This window comes from Botrytis sinoallii (genome assembly GCF_014898435.1).
Source record: "Botrytis sinoallii strain Bc 23 chromosome Unknown BSIN_003, whole genome shotgun sequence".
In the NCBI taxonomy this organism is placed as follows: Eukaryota; Fungi; Ascomycota; class Leotiomycetes; order Helotiales; family Sclerotiniaceae; genus Botrytis; species Botrytis sinoallii.
Genome location: NW_024066030.1, coordinates 2,457,924 through 2,478,290, shown reverse-complemented (window position 1 = coordinate 2,478,290; position 20,367 = coordinate 2,457,924). Strand labels below are relative to the sequence as shown.

General features: G+C 41.0%; 6 protein-coding genes across 6 annotated transcripts; 3 read left to right on the top strand and 3 right to left on the bottom strand.

Moving 5' to 3' along the window:
* Positions 1 to 2,807: 2,807 nt before the first annotated feature.
* EAF02_002412 (uncharacterized protein) lies at positions 2,808 to 5,046 on the bottom strand. The gene is made up of 3 exons (XM_038898460.1): positions 4,066 to 5,046; positions 3,844 to 4,008; positions 2,808 to 3,638 (listed from the first exon to the last, which is right to left on the bottom strand). Exons 1-3 carry the CDS (start codon positions 4,106 to 4,108, stop codon positions 3,580 to 3,582), a joined length of 267 nt encoding a protein of 88 aa, XP_038762152.1. The 5' UTR covers positions 4,109 to 5,046; the 3' UTR covers positions 2,808 to 3,579.
* Positions 5,047 to 5,173: 127 nt separating this feature from the next.
* On the bottom strand, positions 5,174 to 7,893 carry EAF02_002411 (uncharacterized protein; the record flags this gene model as incomplete). Its single annotated transcript, XM_038898459.1, has 4 exons — positions 5,174 to 6,028; positions 6,076 to 6,689; positions 6,740 to 7,164; positions 7,209 to 7,893. The coding sequence occupies 4 exons, from the start codon at positions 7,891 to 7,893 to the stop codon at positions 5,665 to 5,667; spliced, it is 2,088 nt and encodes a 695-aa protein (XP_038762151.1). The 3' UTR covers positions 5,174 to 5,664.
* Positions 7,894 to 8,716: 823 nt separating this feature from the next.
* EAF02_002410 (uncharacterized protein) lies at positions 8,717 to 9,754 on the top strand (the record flags this gene model as incomplete). The annotated part of the gene is made up of 1 exon (XM_038898458.1): positions 8,717 to 9,754. One exon carries the CDS (start codon positions 8,717 to 8,719, stop codon positions 9,752 to 9,754), a length of 1,038 nt encoding a protein of 345 aa, XP_038762150.1.
* An 852-nt stretch (positions 9,755 to 10,606) lies between these two features.
* EAF02_002409 (uncharacterized protein) lies at positions 10,607 to 12,869 on the bottom strand (the record flags this gene model as incomplete). The annotated part of the gene is made up of 3 exons (XM_038898457.1): positions 10,607 to 10,851; positions 10,964 to 12,658; positions 12,747 to 12,869. 2 exons carry the CDS (start codon positions 12,867 to 12,869, stop codon positions 11,156 to 11,158), a joined length of 1,626 nt encoding a protein of 541 aa, XP_038762149.1. The 3' UTR covers positions 10,607 to 10,851; positions 10,964 to 11,155.
* Positions 12,870 to 15,051: 2,182 nt separating this feature from the next.
* EAF02_002408 (uncharacterized protein) lies at positions 15,052 to 15,925 on the top strand (the record flags this gene model as incomplete). The annotated part of the gene is made up of 2 exons (XM_038898456.1): positions 15,052 to 15,813; positions 15,863 to 15,925. The coding sequence occupies 2 exons, from the start codon at positions 15,052 to 15,054 to the stop codon at positions 15,923 to 15,925; spliced, it is 825 nt and encodes a 274-aa protein (XP_038762148.1).
* Positions 15,926 to 17,328: 1,403 nt separating this feature from the next.
* Positions 17,329 to 19,906, top strand: EAF02_002407 (uncharacterized protein). Its single transcript, XM_038898455.1, has 10 exons — positions 17,329 to 17,992; positions 18,053 to 18,453; positions 18,503 to 18,602; positions 18,651 to 18,759; positions 18,812 to 19,009; positions 19,068 to 19,183; positions 19,233 to 19,391; positions 19,444 to 19,538; positions 19,595 to 19,675; positions 19,730 to 19,906. The coding sequence occupies exons 1-10, from the start codon at positions 17,547 to 17,549 to the stop codon at positions 19,819 to 19,821; spliced, it is 1,797 nt and encodes a 598-aa protein (XP_038762147.1). The 5' UTR covers positions 17,329 to 17,546; the 3' UTR covers positions 19,822 to 19,906.
* Positions 19,907 to 20,367: the final 461 nt, after the last annotated feature.

Genomic DNA, 20,367 nt, shown 5'->3' with positions numbered 1-20,367 from the left:
CAAAGTATAGATTAATATTAAGAATATAAAAACCAATCGCTCAATAAAAAAAGATAATGATAAATGAAATAGCTTCTATAAGATTCTAAAAGTTTATAAACGAATCTGTTTATTTCAATTTCTCATTAGTTTTAAGATTTTTCCAATATTCTATAATTCATTATTTCGATTACTCTACCACTCATTTGGATTAGCTAATCAAAAAGCAATCAATAAAGCCAAATCCCATTAAAACCAAAACTATATTCTAAAAAGAGATAATGAAACGAATAAGGAAATTGAATAATGGGAATTCGATAAACTATTTGATTATTATAACAAGGACGGATTTTATTATTAAATTAAATGGAAATATCATTCAGTATCTTGGTAATCTGTTAAAAATCTTTATAGCTAGAAAGATACGATTATCACTTTCCATTTAGCAAATCTAAATAAGCTAGAATTGTTTGTTTGGATAGGCTTCAAAAGATCTATTACTTCTAATCCCCTACTAGTATTTACATCAAGCATACTCCCGAATCGAGGCTAAAGTAGATCTAAAAAGCTTTAGCAATTGATTATTACTTTTAAAAAAGTTCATTTTAATTCAATAATAGAAATTAGAGTATTTTAGTATTATTTTGTTTTCTAAAAGGTTAATTAGTATTACAATCATGAACCGATCGCCTTGAGTGGGGGGTATTGTTATAGCGCCAACTATATAATCTATAATTACCTTTATATTTCAGGCACAGTATACTAGCGCGCCCTATTTCCTATAAGTAGGGCTTCACTCTTCCATAGCTTTTCTACCCTTATGGTACAATATAAGTCTTTACCCGTATCTTGACAGTAGTAGGGTTGAATATGTTTATAAGCTAATATAGGCTAAAAGCATTCGATGATCATTTATTACTTGAGACTCTAAAATAGGCTTTATCCTTTTCTTTTACATCCTAAACCCATATATTTTGTAGATCCTTTGAGTCTCCTTTATAAATAAAAACGGAAAAGAGAGCTATCCCATCAGTACATATAGCTGCTAATAGGGTAATAAACTCTCTTAATCCATCTTGCTTAGCTTTTGTCACTCTGCTTTTATTATAGGCGCTAGCACTTATTATCCTCTTTATAATCCTCCTTATATTGATTATAAAGCCCTTCTCATTTCAATTGTATATATCTCTTGACTATATATTGTATTTTATAATTACTTTTATTAATTAAATTAAAAAAAGAGGGGTATTAATAAAAGTATTTTAAGTAATAAAAATCAATAACAATAGAAAATAGCTCAAATCAGATTATAAAAGTAATCAAATATAGTAATATTATTAATTTTTATATATAAATTATTAATGTAATGAAGATATCAACTTTTAAAATGTGTTGAATGCTTTTTGATAAAATTGTTAGTCTAATTCTTTCCTATCTCTTTGTCTAGGATTTTTTCTGTAAGGTTTCTGATTATATAGCTTATAGAAGGGATAGATCTTTATATCAGCTTGTTGATTTGATCAACTAAAATCTTCTTCTGATTGTTAGAAAGTGTTTGTTTCGTATCGGAAAGGAATTGTTTTTTCGAGGTGGTTTTATTTCTATGTTATCGGGAGAGTGTGGATCAATCAATTTTAAAGAAATTAGTTGTTTAGATATATTTAGGAGCTTGAATCCTTTTCAAATGATCTAATACAAGTTTTATACAAGCCTTTAAAGGTATATCATTGATGTTTGAAGTTATAATGTTGATATTTTCAAAGTCGTGCACGTAGTAGGGACGTGCACATAGTGGGGAAATCGGTTAACGTTCACCGCCATGTGGCAGTAAATTCAGCCTTCTCAGTTGAGTTCATCGATCTGTTTGACAAATGTTATATACCACAAAATATCGATACAAGTACCAAATTCGCTTGTGGATTATAAAATGTCTGGAATTCTTCTAGTTTCTGATAGGAACAGTTTTCACCACTGTCTTATGATTGAGCTTTAACCTAATATATGCAAACATACGTCATGGCTTGCATCATAAGACTTCTTCTTCGGTGAGTATAGGGCAGCTCCTCGCGCATTCTGTGGACCAGTCATCCCGAGGAATAATGCCGGGAACTTCGATTATAAAGCAAGCCATTAACCACATCAGCTGAGGTCGACTGATGGCGATACATCCGTTATTGTTGCTCGAATGAACATTGTCGTCGAGGAATTTGGTGTATTGCAATCAATATCATGATTAGCAAGATAAAGCACATGCAAGGTGATCGGTGAGAACAGAAATGTCAGCACTAATTCGAATGGACACGGCAATCGCCATACACCATTAATATTCTGGTCGGAACAAAATTTTCAGCAGCGCCGCGTGAACTCACGGAGCTGAGAGGAGGATACATGCTCTCCTAAGAATTCTAATAACTGGTTCTACGAGGAGTCACTTCGACGAATATAGCAGGTGTCATCAATAAGTTACTGCCGGCAGTAAGAGTAAATTCTCTCAGCTGGGTTTATTAAGACATAGGGCCGCTAGTGTCTCCAGTTTTTGAGATTATAATGACGTAAATAGATACAGCTCTTCCCGAGATATTCTTCTCTTCAGATCTCGGTAATTTTGTAAGCGATCTTTCGTTGTGTGTGTAAACTTGAAGCATGGATAAATTCTTTGATCGACTGTATACCACCACGTGAGAGCTACATCCGTACCAGTTTTTTTTTATTTGCATGGAGGTTGAATATTACTCCTTGGTTGACGCAACTCTTTGGGCTCGATTTGATCCTTCTAGAAAGTTTATCACATTGTTCGGTCTATAATGAGCCATTGTTAAAACTCTTAAATTGTGCAAGAAACTAGCTATGTAATCAGTATGTACCATTCAGCTAAACCTCTTCAACGTTCATAAGTCCATGCACCCACCGTCGCCATATCAGAGCGAGACGATCGTAGAAGATTTTCGCTGACATTGATCAGGTCCCTTTCTCCACTGATATTGTCCACGTTATACATATCTATCAATTTAACCGAATCAAGCCATTCTATTTCCATTTTCCATTGCAAAAACCGCATGCAAGAAGCTTTGTCTTAAACTTTAAAACGATTTTCCTCCTCATTTCCCTCGGATTTATCTGCAAACCAAACCAAACAGTACTTCTCCAGATTTGATATCTAGAGAACCTCAATAGCCGAATTCTCTCCAGACAAGTGTATGGAGAGGGTAGTACTCCGTAGTTGGTAATAGCAAGGCTTCTGACGCGGCAATACTTTGTTCTCAGGCCTGCTCGTGTACCCCGGAATAGCATTACACGTTGAGAAGGTTCTCAATAAACAAGTTTGTCTCTTTGTCTTAGAAGTGCTGATACCGACGGTACACAATCCTGCTGTCTCTCGAATACTAACAAGCAATGGCATGGACGAGGTATCTCATACGAGGGCCGCAACCCAGGCCATAGAATATCAGAATATGAGGATCTGGCCATGCTCTATAAATGTCGATCCGGCTGTTGGGCTTAGGGCATCACATGCCACCTCGAGTTCTATGGTGCAGTGCGTAACTCTTTCTCGTCTCATGTGAAGCCATTCTAGACTGCAGATGAGTTTTCGTCCAAGTATCACCATATATCATCAGGATTCACCATATGGTTATCGTATCTATCCGCTCGTCTTTGTCCTAAAGAATTAAGGATTAGCTTAATGACACCCAAAAAACCACCTTCTCACGGTAGCTTGTGTTGGCCATCTCAATTCCGTATCAAAAAGTTGCATCTGCCACCCATTCATGATCAGGCTTCAGCCCAAGATGTTATACACACAACGTTTGAACAACTAACAACAGTTCTCTGAACCAGATTGTCAATAAGAAAGAAAATACTTACTCGCTTCTTCAGCATCTCTTCTCCACTTTTTGAAATCATGCCAAAATTCCCACACCCTCCCAAACACCCTCCCCAATCTCGATCGAATTTTCGCCATGTTATTTCTCTTTTGGGATTTCTTCTCTCTCCGACTTTTTGCTGCTTGTCCGGCACATCTCATTGTTTCTAATCAATGCATCGATTAGCAAGTACCGCTTGCACAACATTGAAGTTTTTACATACCAGATATTTGCAATCCAAAAGTTGAACTTCTAATAGAAGACATGGATATAACCTCTCCGACTCATCAATTAGACAATTGACAAGCAAGCAAGGAAGCAACAAAAACAAGATATATAAGAAGTAATCAAGCTTTTTCTTCCACCACTCTAATCAACGCCACCAACTCGGTAAAAAATGACGGGGATAAGCACAGGAGAAGAAGGCGTCATGGAAGCTTAGCCAACAATCTGATAAGATTCGTACAACTGTTATATAAACAACATACACAGAGGCGTGGCTTCGGTACAATGTAACGGAAGAATCAAACAGTTAAATAAGCTTATTGTAACGGTTGGTGTAACATTGATAAAATAGATAACGCTGAATCCGAGTGTATCTACCCCGCTAGATCATAGACAATCGGAAATGAGGTAGATGAGGGAGGCTTTCTTCTCGCTCAAGTACGCCTCGATATTGCGTTAGAAGACCAGCATTGAAAGCAGCAGAGCGGACTAGAAAAAGCAAAAAAATCAGTCAAAACGAATGATGGAAATAACACCCATCTTTATAGCCCCCTCTATTTATTAACATTCCTTCGCAAAATCTCGGCGATTGCATTTCATTCCCCCTCTTTTAACCTTTCCAACACCGCCAACCCCCATGCCAACGCATAAAACCCATTCAAACGGTTCGAAAACCCATACAAAATTACTCGCGATCGCCTAACCTACTCCCAAAACACACAATAGGTGTGTAACGTCGTACGAATGAACCCCGCTCGTCCAACCATTTTACCCTGCCCCATTTAAACACCAGGCATTTCTGCATCCGCGCCGCATTATTGCAGAAGACTTGATTGAAAATTTGTTCTATCGCCGAGTCCATTTAGCCGGTTCACCAACCAACATGAGTGGTACCGAACTGTCGGGTCGATGGATCGGGCTGAGCCGCCCTTTGAGTACCGAAAGTCCGCGCTTGAGCTCATGAGCCCTGCTTTCCGTGATGATGGAATGAAATGGCATAATAATGTTTGAAACAAGATGGAATTCTCAAATAAGACTCTGATTTAAAGCACCAATAAGGAAAATGTACATCTCAACAGACATTGACACTTGAGGGGCCAAGTAGAGCAACCAAATGAGTACTCTCAATTTTTTATTTTGTCTGATAAGAATAAGACGATATCAACCCCGCTTTCCGTCGAGCGTGCTTGCTCTCGAAAATGAAACATGAGAAACTTTTATGAGATATATTATATTCGACGTATTATTACAGCATTCGCGTGTGCATTGTGTCAGGTTCATGCTAACAATCAATAATTAACCCCCACTTGTATGCATTATCATGTAACAAACAAAAAACTCCAGAAACGAGCGCGATAAGCAAATGCCGCGAGAACCGCGGAGACACCAGGAAGAGTTTTACAGTGTAAAGTCAAGCAATGCTGACTCTCAACGCCGCAGATATGCCTTGTTATAACCGCTACTCCGCAATCCCATCCTTCCGTCCATAATAGCCACTTCCAGTGTTTCCAGTCCTGCCCCTTTCCATTCCAGCCCACCATTTTCATCTCCCTATGTCATAAATTGAATGTCGAAAATCATCAAGATCATAATGTGCTTATAGCATAGTGCCAAAAGTGCCATCGGTTGGAATGGCCTTTCTTGGGCTAGACTTCCCATCATCGTCTGTGTTTGGCTTACGATGTCTGAATGTAAATCCGACGAACAAACTCTTGCTCATAGCATCTTCTCGATCGGCCATATTCTCCAAAGCCGTTTGCTTGTCATGGACTTCTTTGTATTTAGCCATATCAGCTTCGTTGCTGAAATCATCAAAGTAGCCTGCATCAGTTTCAGAGTCCAGCTCTGGTACGAATGGAGCACGTTGCGAACGAAGAGTATTCCAGTCAACCTCGGCAAAGTATTGATGTCCATAGACTTCTGAGATAGTGGAGAAACGCTTGACCTTAGATGTAATGCAGCTATTTCTGTTAGCAAATGCTTGTCTAGTATCAAGGATTATAATTACCTGGTGATGAAGTTCCAAGTACGATTACTAATAAAGTAATTTGGATCCTCCCAAACTGGTCTCTTCAACACTTCTCTCCAATGCTTCAAATTCTTCCAGGTTTCATCGACGGTAGCGCCAGCAAATGGAGGAAATCCTGTCAAAGCCTCAAAGTGCATACACCCCAAGCTCCAATAATCCACTGTGAAGTCATACTCATCGCCTTTCAACACTTCAGGGGCCATGTAATCAGGTGATCCAACAATCGACTTGGCATAATTAACGTCTTTGTTTCTCAAGGATCTGTAACCTTCTCGGCGTTCCGCAACAGTACGCTCTTCGATAGGCTTTCCAAATGGAACATATGTCTCTCCGACCTTTTCAAGCTTCACTCGCATGGACTCAATCTTGCCTGGAGCAAGGAATCCTGCAGCAAGTCCAAAATCCGTGAGTTTGACATGTCCCGTCGAATCAATCAAGAAATTTTCGGGTTTCAGATCTCTGTGAATGTAACCGAGCTGATGCAAAGCATCCACGCAACAAAACATTTCGGCAATGTAGAATCGAGCATGCCTATTGGCAAGAACACCAGTGTTGTTCAGTAAAGTTCGGAAATCTCCACCTGGGACATATTCCTAAAAATAGTTAGCTTTGTGCACACATATGAAAAGGAGCTAAGTCCTACCATAGCTAAATATATACTCTTCTCATCCTGGAATGAGTAGAGCAATCTAACCAGCCATTCGCTTTTGGCATTGGTCAAAATATCACGTTCTGTGAGAACATGTCTAATCTCGTCCAGCTTGAACAATAGTTTCTTGCTCATAACCTTCAAGGCACAGACTTCCCTAGTATCCTTCTTCTGAGCAAGGAAGACTTGTCCATAACCACCTTGTCCAACTTGTGTCAAAATTTGGAAATCGCCCTGGCGTAGACGAACTCGACGTTTGCGCAAATTGGCACGCTCTCTACCAGCATATTTTGACCAAACTGGAATATATTCTTCTTCGGGAGTTTCTGGGGGAGCGGGATATTCTGCCTTGAAATGATTGAGTCGATTTTGACGCGATCCGACGTAACTCAAGAGGTCATAATAGTAATCAAGGAAGTCTGCTTATAATTAGTAGTGCTGCTATAGAACGACAACTAAATACTCACAAGCTGAGTCACATTGGCCAGGCGTTTCACATTTGGCTTGTGCAAAATCTCCAATTCCTCTGCAGTCAATCCACGTTGCGTGTTGTATTTTCTAGTCGGTGGTGGTGGAATTTCTCGAGTTTGATAGAGCTCCTGACGTGAAATCGCTGCTTGGTTTAGGGAAGGAGAATCGCGAGCGATCGCTGCTGGATTGAGCGATGGAGAATCTGTCTGTCTTGCGGTTTGAGGGGTATTGTTCTCTTTACCTTGTCGTCGTACAGGGCTTCCTGAGGGGATTGATGATTTTTGGATGATACTCTCATCAGTATCACCGGTCGAATTGCCAAAGAACTCATCGACTGCGTTGGCATTCGCTCCCTTTCCAGGAGTTAATGGGTTGCCAATCGGAACGCGACCAGTCTTTGTTGGACTGCTCAAATTGGCAGGAGTAAGCTTCATAGCAGAATCGAAAGCTGTAGGCAATTCGTTGGCTCCAGGTGGATTGCGGTTCTTGCTTGGACTTCCTTGGGGTGTTGAGACTGGATTTATGAAGTTGCTTCTATTGACAGGAGTGCTGGGCCGATCACCAAAACTTTCATTTTGACTAGAGCGAGTATGCAAAGGTGGTGGGGGAACTGGCAAGATATTATCATGTTTCCCAGCTTGTGCGGAGGGGAAAAGATTGGTTATGAAGCTGGACATTGTTCGACTTCTACTCGCGGATTGGTTGTTAAGACGAATAACTCTGCAGAATGACAACGCACTTCAGACTAATGAAGGAACGGAGCAATCACAAAACGTAAAGCTCGCAGAAGGTTGTATTAAAAAGAACAAGTGCGAGTGCAGAGTGGCGGGGCTCGAAACGATTGAATATGAAGCGTTGAATGTGAACGTCCTGGCTCCACGATTGCATAGAATTCCCCAAAATAAAGTGCTCTAAAGTACCTGTTCTTGCATAAGGTAGGTGGGGTCTTGGCAATTGATGTTTATTTGTGGGAAAGAGCGCTTGAGATGGGTTTGGAATGGTTGCGCAGAGCAACCAGTAGGCAGGAAGGTATTAATCCAAGACAAACAAACGATGACGTAAGCGATGGGTCAAAGAGATCACGTTTTTATTGTATGCATTTTAAAAGTCGACATTTGGAAACATGGATAATTACTCGGTAGGCAATTGAGATAGATAGATGAGGATTTATGATTTTACAATCAATTTGTTATAACTACCTACCTACTTCACAGCCTGATTCTTCTTTGCTTGATATCCAACATTTTAAAGCGTAGTCTCTCACATAGATACATACCTAAGAAGGTAGATTGGCATTCAAACATTCAAACATTCAGATACATACTAATGGCAATCTAAATTCCTATCCCTCCCTTCCCTTCCCCGCCACAAGATAAGATCGCCATCTTTCTAAACCTTAAATTGTTACTAGCCAGTCTAATTCTCACAAAAAGTATAGCACCGGCAACTTCAAAACACAATACAAGCCTCGCATTTCGATCGATATCCATATTGCCCACCATGTTCTACAATCTCAATCCTTTTTCATCTCCCTCCACCACTAGCGAAATCACCGACCTTCTCATTTATCCTATCAAGTCTTGTCGAGGTATCTCAATTAAATCGTCCCGCCTTACCACTCATGGCCTCGACCTTGACAGACGCTGGATGTTCGTTTCCGGCGATGACCATAAGTTCATTACAATCCGCGACATCTCCTCTATGACCTTGATTGATACCGCTTTTGCCACAGCCAAATCTCCCTCTGAATCTGGCAGTGAAGATGCTGAATATCTGGTCATCAGTATTAGGAATACAGATAAGAAGGTCATGGTCCCCGCGCGACCTACAGAACAATGGTTGAAAGATAACACAAGCTTGACACAAGTGGACATTTGGGATTACAAAACAGATGGATATGTATACAAGGATGAGATAAACAGCATATTCAACGATTTCTTTGAAAAAGATGTCAAGCTGGTATACAAGGGACCAACGCCCAGAATCCTGCGGGGTAACGGAGCACCAGAAATCTTGGGAAGAGAGGAAAGCACAAACTTCCCAGATGTGATGCCAGTTTTGATTGCAAATGAAGCTTCCCTTCAAGAGTTAAATCAAAGACTGGCGAAGAAAGGAGCGGATGAGATCACAATTGAAAGATTTCGTCCGAACATCATTGTGAGGGGTAAAGACGAGAAAAACATCGATGACACCGCACCCGCCGCATGGACAGAAGATAATTGGAAGCGAGTGAAAATAATCAACAAGCCAGAATCGGGACTTTTATCCACTGCAATGGGTTCAAATGGGTTAGATATTGATATCCAGGCTCGTTGTGCAAGATGCCAAGTTCCAAATGTGAACCCAGAAACTGCGGAAAAGAATAAACACGAGCCATGGGATACATTGGTGAGCTATAGACGTGTAGATGAAGGTATTAAATGGAAGCCATGCTTTGGAATGTTGGGTGTACCTAGGTCAGATGGGCCGATTACTGTGGGAATGAAATTCAAGGTTCTGGAAACCACAGAGGATCACAAATATCTGAAGGGATTCTAGTGCTTTTCTTTTTCGGTCTGGGAAATCAAAGATATCACGTTCGATAATCGTCGTCATGCCTAGAATGTGAACATGCTCATAGTAAACATTCCCAAGTATCCATCAAACAGCCATGCTATTATCCCTCCCACAATATAGCGTCATGAGTTCCGAGAACTTTGATCACCCGCAGAGAACAAACGGACCTTGCAATGCTTTAAAGCTCTGAATATACCGCTTTTTCACGTCTAACTTTTCAGGAGATGTTTTTCCAATCTTTACCCTCGCATTCTCTACCACCATGTCTCTCAGAATTACACATTCGATGCATCCCATTTGTTACCCTGCACCTGCGAAAACAACTCGATACATTTCCTCTCACACTGCTTATCCCCAGTCAACTCTATCTCCCCCACCGGCACATCCTCAATCTCCTCTTTCCCCAACAGCCTCGCTTCTACAATATCTACTATTTATAAGCACAGCCTAAGCTTTCTCAGAACTAATGAGTGGGAGATCCATTCTACTTGTTCATCACAACCTAGAGCTTGGAAACTAGTTGAATGTGCCCACAGCATACAAACCTCCATACCCAATCCACAATTCCTCAAGAGCCTAGAAGTAACTAAACCAGTCACAATACTTTCCGTGATTTTCCTTCTAAATCTCAACATTTTCATTCTCGACGTCAATATTCTAATATCCTCTAGTATCGGGACAATAACCTTATTTTCCCAACTTTCCAAAGGTCTAACGAGCATTACTCCCCCTCTTCCCCCTCAGCTGTACCCCCGAAACCCCTAATTAGAAAACTCACAGAATTCCAGTACTTACAATACCCTCTTCTTCCAATATTCCACCCTCCCGATAATTTTCCAACATTATAACTACTCATCAAACAAATCCTACGCGCTCCCCCTTCAAATCGCATTGTTATCAACATGAGGAGATCACATCCATAGCCCAAGTAGAAGATTGTATGGTGTAGAGGAAAAAATCGGTAGTTGGGTTGATGGGTCTGTGGCTTCGATGCATAGGAAAAATTATCTAAGGAGTGAGAAGCTAAGGTGAAGTTTTGGAGGGAGAGGGGTTTTCGGACAAGGGCGGTTGGTGAATATCTTTGGTCATCAGCAATCCATGAGAAACGTGTTGGATGCAAAAGGTAAGAATAGCTTCATTGTAGTGAAAGAAACGAGGACAACAAAAGTAGTCAAAGATAGTTTAACTTACTCATGAATACCAATCACCAAAAAATACACGCTTCTCTTTCCAGAGAGTACTTTTCTTCTCAAGCACAAAGATCTGGAACAATGAGCTGATATTGTCAATCACTTTTTTCTTCTCTTTCTTTTTCATGAAAAGAAGTGCACCTTAAGTTACCGGAATAAATACTGGAAATATTCTTCATTTTGATTATATCGCTTAGAGATCGCTCTCAAATTGTCTAACCATCAAGCCCTTCTCGGCAAGAGAATCTTTGACTTGCTTAACCGTGTATTCTCCTCTATGGAAAATACCGGCTCCAAGGGCAGCATCTGTGGAAGTCTTCGAGAAAACTTCTTCAAAATGACCAGGGTTTCCAGCTCCACTGGAAGCAATGACTGGTATGCTCACCGCACTCTTTACTTGGTCAATGAGTTCTAAATCAAAACCGCTATTTGTTCCGTCTTTGTCTATGCAATTCAAGAGAATCTCGCCTGTTCCCATTGCCTCAACAGCAGTCACAAGCTCAACGACATCCATATCTCGTGTCTCTCGGCCTCCTTTAATCGTGCATGCATACCAACAATATTCTTCACCATTTGGTCCTGGGTGTCTTGTTCGAATAGTGTTATGTTTCGTATCTTCGGGTTTCGATACGTAAACTCTCTTTGGATCCACACTCACAACCACTGCTTGGTTGCCATAAGCACCAGATATTTGCTCTATGGCTGTTGTTCCAGACAATTTCTTTCCTCTTGAGTAATACTCTTCTGCTGCCGTCACAGCGTCAGATCCAATGGATACTTTGTCTGCTCCACTCTGAAAATACATTGTTGCGATTTGCAGTGCTGAAATCTTTGTACCATCGGTGTCAATGGTGTCCCTAATGCCTCCTCCAATTGTTAATGGAACAAATACACTTTTTGACGTCTGTCGTAATATTTCGAGCATCGGTACATCTGCTACCGGGCAATCTCTGAAACTTGTGATATTGAGAAATGTAACTTCGTCGGCTCCTTGTTCGTAGTATTTTTTGGCCATCTCAACTGGCTTTCCTAGGTTTCGTACATTTCCACCATCAGTTTTTTCTCGCACATCGTATTGATCACCCTTCGTCACCACCAAATCTCCTTGGTCATTTGTTCGCACATCCAAACATGCGATAACTCTTCTAGTCAAGCCCTCTTTGGCAGCGACCAAGCCTTCAACTGCGCTACTACTGTTGTCTCCGTCTAAGAAAGCTTTAATCACCCTCAATCCAGCAACTCCACTCTTTTCTGGGTGAAATTGTGTCGCCAATATGTTTCCCTTTGCAATCGCTCCAACAAACTCTTCATCCCCATAGCGTGCGGTTGCGACGGTCCAACCTTGGCTTTCCAACTCTCCTTGCTTATATGGAACCTTGTACGAATGAACGTAATAATACTTCGAGCTTGGTCTCAATCCAAAGACTTCCTTGCCTGATGTGTTCGCGCTGTTCCATCCAATGTGTGGTACTGATTTCGAGCTATCGTCGAATCGATCGAGAGTCGCCTTGACATACCCAAGCCCAGGAACTGCTGGATTTTCCGCAGAGCCCTCAAATAATGCCTGTAATCCAACACAGATACCCATGAAAGGTTTCCCTGAATCAATGTGTTTTTGTATCGCTGGAAGGTATCCGGCTTTGGAGAATTGTGTCATGCAGTGACCGAAATGACCAACTCCAGGCAGAATGAGTTTCTGAATTGCAATTTATTAGAAATAGTAGGCAAAACGAAAGAAAAAGCTTAGATTCGTAAGAATGAACTCAAAAAACGAGATAACCTACATCTGCCTTTGGCACATCTTCTGGAGACCTGATCCATTCAATAGTATAGCCTACCTTCTCGATGGCATTGACTAAGCTACGCACATTACCAGCAACGTAATCAAGAAGATAGACTTTTGACATGATGATATATGAGTTTATGAAGTGACTTATAACAAGAAGACTCAATATATACTACAGTGAAGGTGATAGGTGAGTCATGTAGAAGTAGTATAAAACTAGGTGTTGAAACTGCCCCGCCAACAAAATATTCTGCCGTCGACTTCACCGCCTTGTGAGATGCGGCCGCATTGGAGCTGGTACAAGCTCCATTATTATTCGATTTGCTGGTAAGGCTACCCTAACCTAACCTCATTCATCACTTCTAACTTCCACATTGATATTTCTTTTTATTCTGACACGCAATCATGTGGAATTTCAATCATAGGCCTTGGTCATAAGTCTAAATAACCTTTACAGCTGCTTCACCCCGCTTTCGACTTCACCTATGTCCACTAATCATTGGTCACTTCTAGAATCTTGGACAGCGCCTCAAATCATAATGAGCCTCTGTACCTACATATGCTAACGACCAAAGCTTGACATGATCTCTCTAGAGTCTCAAAAGGCGGCGCAAGTATTTCTAGTTTGTTCTATAAAGAAACTGTCACAGCCTCAGAGATCGGCTGTTCGAATGACCCATTATGCTTCCATCAGCCGATCTTTGATCATATTTGTTCTTGGAAATGTTTGGCAGAGAAACCTGATAGTATTAGAGCAAACACATCATTTCACTTTCTATAAATGATCGCCTTCCTGCAGTCTAGATTTTCTGTGTTGGTAACATGTTCTTTGGCTTTCCGCGTTCGGGAAAACTCCGCACTATGAGACAGTCTAGCAGAAGCGAGCCCCTTTAACATTCATTATCGGGGAGAAGTAGATTGCTCGTTCAAATACCAGCAGGTATATCACATATCTCCTTCTTCTGTATGGCTTATTATTCAGAACTTGATGGCCATCATACTCCTATCATGATCTTCTCGATGTCGTCACGAAACCTGCACATGCCTAAATACCTGGTATCGATTCATCAACAGCATTCTCTCTTACCCAAGAGTTCTGATAGCACAGGCAGCCAGACTGGATATAACTTTACAACAATTTAAGGGAGTGCAATCTTCAGGGAGAACACAATTTCTCGAGGTATTTGGAGTAGTTAAGCTGTGTTCTTAAGCCAGATACTCCTGGTTGGCACAATGTGAGCCTATTCGTTAAAGACCCTGTGGTCATTTCCGGGTATAGACCCTGCGTGATTTTCCTGAAAAGAAAAATCACCATTTCCAAATGGGACACTTGGTATTCTGCTTTACCAACATATCAAAACTCTGAAGTCAGAAGCAACTCTTACAAATTCTATTTTCACCTAGGGAAGTTTCCAATATGACGGGTGATGCGGCATAGTGCATTTGCTAGGATGATTAAGACTCAATTACTATATATGTATACAGCTTCCAGGTCAAATCACTTTGACATGAACAAAATTCATGTACCACAATCATAAATCATCATATCTTTTAAAGTGAGCCGAAATTCACGGATTTTGTTACTGAACTTGGAAGTAACTAACTATCTATCTTCGAGGTTAAGTCTTGTTTCTTAACACTTTTGTTGAAGAATATTGTTGATTTGTTAAATGTTAGTGTCCATTCAAGAGACTGATTGGAGAGGTCTTCATGATGCAAAAACTCTATGAGATTCTATGGGTAAACCCTTGGTCTACTCACATGTCTATTCATTACTCCAGCACCCGGTTCATTTTAGGGTTAGAGAACAAATATCAAACAAAGTTGTACTGATTAGGAATCGCGTCGTTCTTGGGTGATCTGGCAAGTTCCTTCAAGCCTTTGATGTCTATAAATCATTTCGTCTCGACTCTGCACATCCTATTTATGTTACACCCACAACATATTGAAGGACCATAACACAACTTCTTTCAAAATCTTTATCAAGTCTATTTTCTCGTCCTTTGACTAGAATTTTGTTATCACATACTGTTCGGGGTATCATTTGATTACAATCATATCTACCTCCTGGAATATCTGCTTCCTGTCTTTTTACCTTTCGTCATTGTGGATTCAATTTATAAGGCGAGTTGCATTATCTTCATGATTGTGTTTTCTACTTACACTAATGTGTGTAGAACTTTCATAAATAAGCTTGAAACGACAAGTAACCCAATAAAAGCTTCTAGTTATACCGTAAATTTGTAAGTCCATCTGAACTATCTTTCTCTTCCAGTAGCCCTAACTTGAACAGCACTCTCACCATGACCCGCAGAAATCCTAAATCTCCCGAGGCTGGCTTCTATGCACCAGAAACCAAAGCTACCATCCCAATTCGCAAAGAAAGACGTAGGTCTCGGGATGCTCCTGGTGAAAACGTCCTCAAGATTCTTCCAGATGACGTTCGAAACATGATCTATAAGCTCTGCAAACCAGCCCCGCGTGTGATCGAAATTTATAACTCCAGCCTTGGAAGTTGGGAGAGCCTCGCTAGAAGAGCAATACCTGTATACCTGCCTTCGAACCTGTATGAATATCATTCCACCCAAGTAGCCAGATGCAAAGTTGTCACTGTTCCTGTGCTACTTCACATCAACCACGAGTCGAGAGCATATTCATTGCGCTTCTACACTGTCATCTTCACTGACCCAATTCGTGGTCAGCCAGTCTATTTTGACCTACGGCGAGATGTCCTAGAAATTCAAGGCATGGAAGCGGCATTCGTATTACTTGGTCGTGTCCCCTCCTTCACCTCTGAACAATATGAGTTTGCAAAGGGAGGCGATATGACTACGGCCATGATGAAAGTACGAAATCTGTCCGTTGCATCAGGCGCTTGTCCCGACCAACTTCTTACGGAACCTTTCTCTGGGCTTAAAGAATTCACGAATACGGAATACCTGCAAACTCTTTATCTTCATTGCCGTTTCAAGACAGAGTATGACTTACATTGCCGCTATTCCAAGCCTCGTGACAACCTGACTGTGAAGGATTGGGATCAACTTTACAAGGACAAAAAGCCTAAGGTAAGTCAAGCTTATCCAATCACGCAATTCAACCATCAACATGTATCAGATGAAATTCCTTGTTACAAAAGCACCAAAGTCCATGTACGTGTTTGTACAGGCAAAGAGATGAATGCAGAAGGAATCATGAATTGAGTTGCGGGAGGAAACACTCCCGTCGTATGTTAAAGACAGAGATTTGGATTTGGTGGTAATATGTATGTCCGGGGTATGCAACTACAATGTTCTTGAATTCCTGTTTAGAATGATCAATGGACGTATTGAATTACATTTTCCTGTTATTGAACTTGCAAAATCGCGAATTGTGATCACTGGTGGATCATGTCTCTAGATTTTGATTTGATGTTCAACTATTTGCCAAACTAGCTCAGTGGGATAGGGTTCACGATGAGCCGGACTTCAGTTAGACAATGGAAGGTCTGAGGAACTATACGGCTTTCTTTTCAGAGTATAGTAGAGATGATCCAGTATATGCAGGAGTGTCCATGAAGTAGAGCGAAATGTGTTACGGGAAGATATCGAAACGGCAGCCAAAAATTAGGAATTACTTTGAAATGCTGAGCTCATTTTGCGTAGCAAGCATTTGAAAGAAGTTCGAAGCTCTTCATAAAGAATCAACACGAATTATGAAGGCCATATCCCATCGCAAATCATATCATTCTTCACAATACCCCATGTCTGTACACCAAATCATAATGCCCCTCCTCATCTGGAGAACCATCACCAATCCTTCTCAGAATCATAACATCTTCCAAACCACTGCTTTCATCAGATTTCAAAATGGTGAATTGGATGCATAAGTATCAAATGTGATTTTTCCACAAGCTAATTCATCGAATCCGTACTCAACAACAGCACATAAAGTTTCTTTAGCATACCCCTTTCTCGCGAATCGGTAGTTAATGAACACTCCAGTATCACGAACGAGAATACCTTGAACTGTAGGATTTCGACTTCCTTCATCGGCAAAGAATTAAAGCCCTTTATGCCCATCAAAATGCAATCATAAACTCTCAAATCTTCCAAACCATCAGTTCTTGACAATTCCCCACTGTCGTTAAGAATAACCACAAGCCAAGCATTTTCCCTCGCAGCTGTTGATATCTTCCATGCCTCAAGTTGTTGGGCTTATTCTTCAATAGATAAATCTGGATCCACGACTCCACCAAAAGATTTATTCTGAGATTCATTCCTTACAGTAAGAGCTAATGGGCGGGCATCAGAAGTGGCGTGGTGAAGTTATGTGATTGTTGTGCCCAATGAGGAGGTGGGGTTGTCGATTGTTGGGACATCATTCGACAAATTTTGGATTTGCTGATCTTCCATGTTTTCGGAGGCCAGAAATGAGAGTGTCAAATACTTCATATATGCATATCACTCTGCTTATGAGAGATTGTTGATGTGAGTCACCTTTTTGTCAGAAATCAATGGCCAAAGGCATCTATGCATGTATCTATCTCATCCCGCACCCCGCACTTGCTTCCTTTCTCAATCACCGATAAGACGTGTGACTACCTAGTACATCATATTATTTTCCTTTTATTCTCAATCGTCGCTGTTGAATTTTTGAACCAATCTATTGAGCCCAGTGGATCAAGGAAGTCCTCAAATCGAATTGTCTGATACAGAGCCAGTCAGTGGTAACGATACAGCCGTGGCATTGAACCGTCTACAGAAAGATATCTCCACCACAATTCCGGTGAAGTGCATTCAACAACCTCAATTTTACAATCATGGATTCTTCTGTGATCCATCCTTCAATAGTGAATATTGGCACAAATTCATACCTCCTCGGACATGGCGTGTCCACGAACATTAATGTTGAAACTACTGAAGGCCAGGTGCCGCTAACCATTCTTTCTGTCGATGTGGATAATGATCAAATCACCCAATCATGGTTGGATTCTAAATGGAAAGAATTCTCTAGAAAAGACGATGTATGGTGTGACATTTTTGCTCGTAATGTTTTGGCGCAAGAGTCTCCAGGAGTGTTACGCCTCATAGCCAATTCTGGTCAATCACAAATCCTCACATTGAGATCTTTCGAATATGAAGGTTTTCTACCTGAGGGTCCTTATATTCTGAGTGGCTCAAAAATTTATAGAATTTATAAGTTGTACCCAGACCCCTTCGGTGCATTCGTTTGTGGCGTTATACCAACTGCTCCAGGTAGCAATCGGTATGATGATATACCTAACATTCCTAACATTTAACTGTCAATACTAATGGTGTTTACCAGCTACCAAAGAACACCTATGAGTTATATTCCAGTTCCATCTCGACTTTATTCTTCCCCTTCTCATCTTCAACCCCTCTTAGGTAAACGCATAGCAGTAAAAGACATTATTGACCTCAAAGGTGTCAAAACTACTGTCTGCAGCAAAGCATACGAAGCCCTTCGAGATGTATCAAGCACCACGGCTCCATCAATACAGAAACTAATCGATAAAGGAGCTGTGATCACCGGAAAAGTCAAGACAACTCCTTTTTCATCTGGAATGGGCCCAAGAGATTGGGTAGATTACCAAGCACCATTCAATCCTCGGGGGTGTGGTTATCTAGATACTTCATGTAGCAGTGCCGGAAGTGGAGCTGCACTTGCTGGATATGAATGGTTGGACTTTACTATTGGCTCAGACTGTGAGTATGAGACTTCACGGAGATAGTTCCTGACTGACATATATGATAGCACTCGGAAGTATGGTCAGCCCCGCAGCGGACAATGGACTCTTTGGCATCAGGCCCACTCACGGTCGTATCTCTTGCGAGGGACTTGTTCCGGTTTCATCGTAAGTCATCTACTTCTAGTACTAGGGATGTTTGAACTAACAACATAGACATCTTGATACACCTGGCATTTTCAGTCGGGATATATCAGATTTCCATGCTGCCACGAAGTTATGGCTCGGAGCGTCTGATGATTCTGATCCAAAATCTTCCTCTGTGGTAATATTTACCCTATAGAATTTGAAATTTCCACTGAGATGTACTCCCACAGATGCCCAAGAAATTGACAATCCTGTCGGAAAGGTACGAGAGCTTGGCCCCGGAAATGAAAAAGGTCATGGAAGATTTCATACAAGATTTTGAGAAGGCCACCCAGCTTCAGCGTAAGACCACCACCATGGATGAGCTGTGGAAGTCACATGCACCAAAAGACTCGTCTGAAAAGACTTTTGCGGAGACATTCCAAACTGTAAGTAGACTTGGTACCAAAGGATATCCTGTATTTTCTCTCTAATTGCAGTGTCTAGACATTGGCACATATCCAACTTTACGGACACTACAACAATACCATCCCATTCCGAGAAGATTATATGAAGAAATTTGGCACAGAGCCGTATGCAGAGCCATTACTCCGTTACAAATGGTATTTCGTTCTTTCCGAGGTATCAGCATCTATGCTAACAAACTAATAGGGATCTCGGTGCAAAACTAACACAAGATCAACTCACGACAGCATTGAAAGAGAAAGAACTTTTTTCTACTTTCATGAAAGCGCATCTCTTCAATGATGGTGGAGTCATGCTATTGCCTTGCGCCCTACCAGATATCCCTTATCGTGATGGGTATTTTGGGTCAGTTCTGAGTTTCTCAGTCGCTGACATTCTCGAACTAATTTTGAAGTAGTTCTGTTGAAGAATCCGGCGCGCCGTGGCAAGGATTCAACGTTCCGATTACTGTATTTTCATCACTTGGTGGAGGACCCGCAGTCTCAATTCCTGGTATTCTCCCACCCTGATATTCAAGATATTCGAGATATTCTAACGCAAAACTATAGTGGGACAATCACTCTACGATTCGAAAGTTACGGGAGCAAAAGAATATCAACCGGTTGGCTTGATGCTCTTAGGTGCTCCAGGTGAGATAATCCACAGAGCGAACGATTAAAAACTTCTCTGACAGACACCTCCAGGAACGGATGAGTATCTTATCGATTTGGTAAAACATGTTCTGGAAGCATCTCATCGACCACTCAGTGTTAAGACAGGTAAAGTCGCGTTTTGAGATTGGGGAAAGTGATACCATCCTCTGAGAACCTAGGAGTTTCGTATCTTCGCATCTCCGCTTAAAAATTAAAACATTCACTCTGAAAATCCTCTCTGCTCCTGAATTAAAAAATCGTAGTCTTTTTGCATATGCAAACTCCCCAGGTCCTCATACTACCTACCTACCTACATATACTCACCATTAACCCCGCAAATAAATTTTCAAGCACCTTTACACACATGACTTGCTTTCCTCTCTCCTCTTCTCATTCATCTTTTTCATATTCATACAAGATAAACTTGACATGTAAGATACCTAGGTACATGAGGTTATATCCATCTATTCAAAAAAAAAAAAAAAAAAAAAAGTCTTCTCCCAACCCATCTCTCAAAACTCCTTCCTCTCTTCCCCTCAAAACCATAACCCCATAATATCTCTCCCCACCCACCCACTCACTCATCCATCTACCTACCTACCTACCACCTACTATCTACATATACACAAAATCCCTCATCCATCCCATCCCATCTCATCTCTCAATCCCCCATCCCATCCCATCCCATC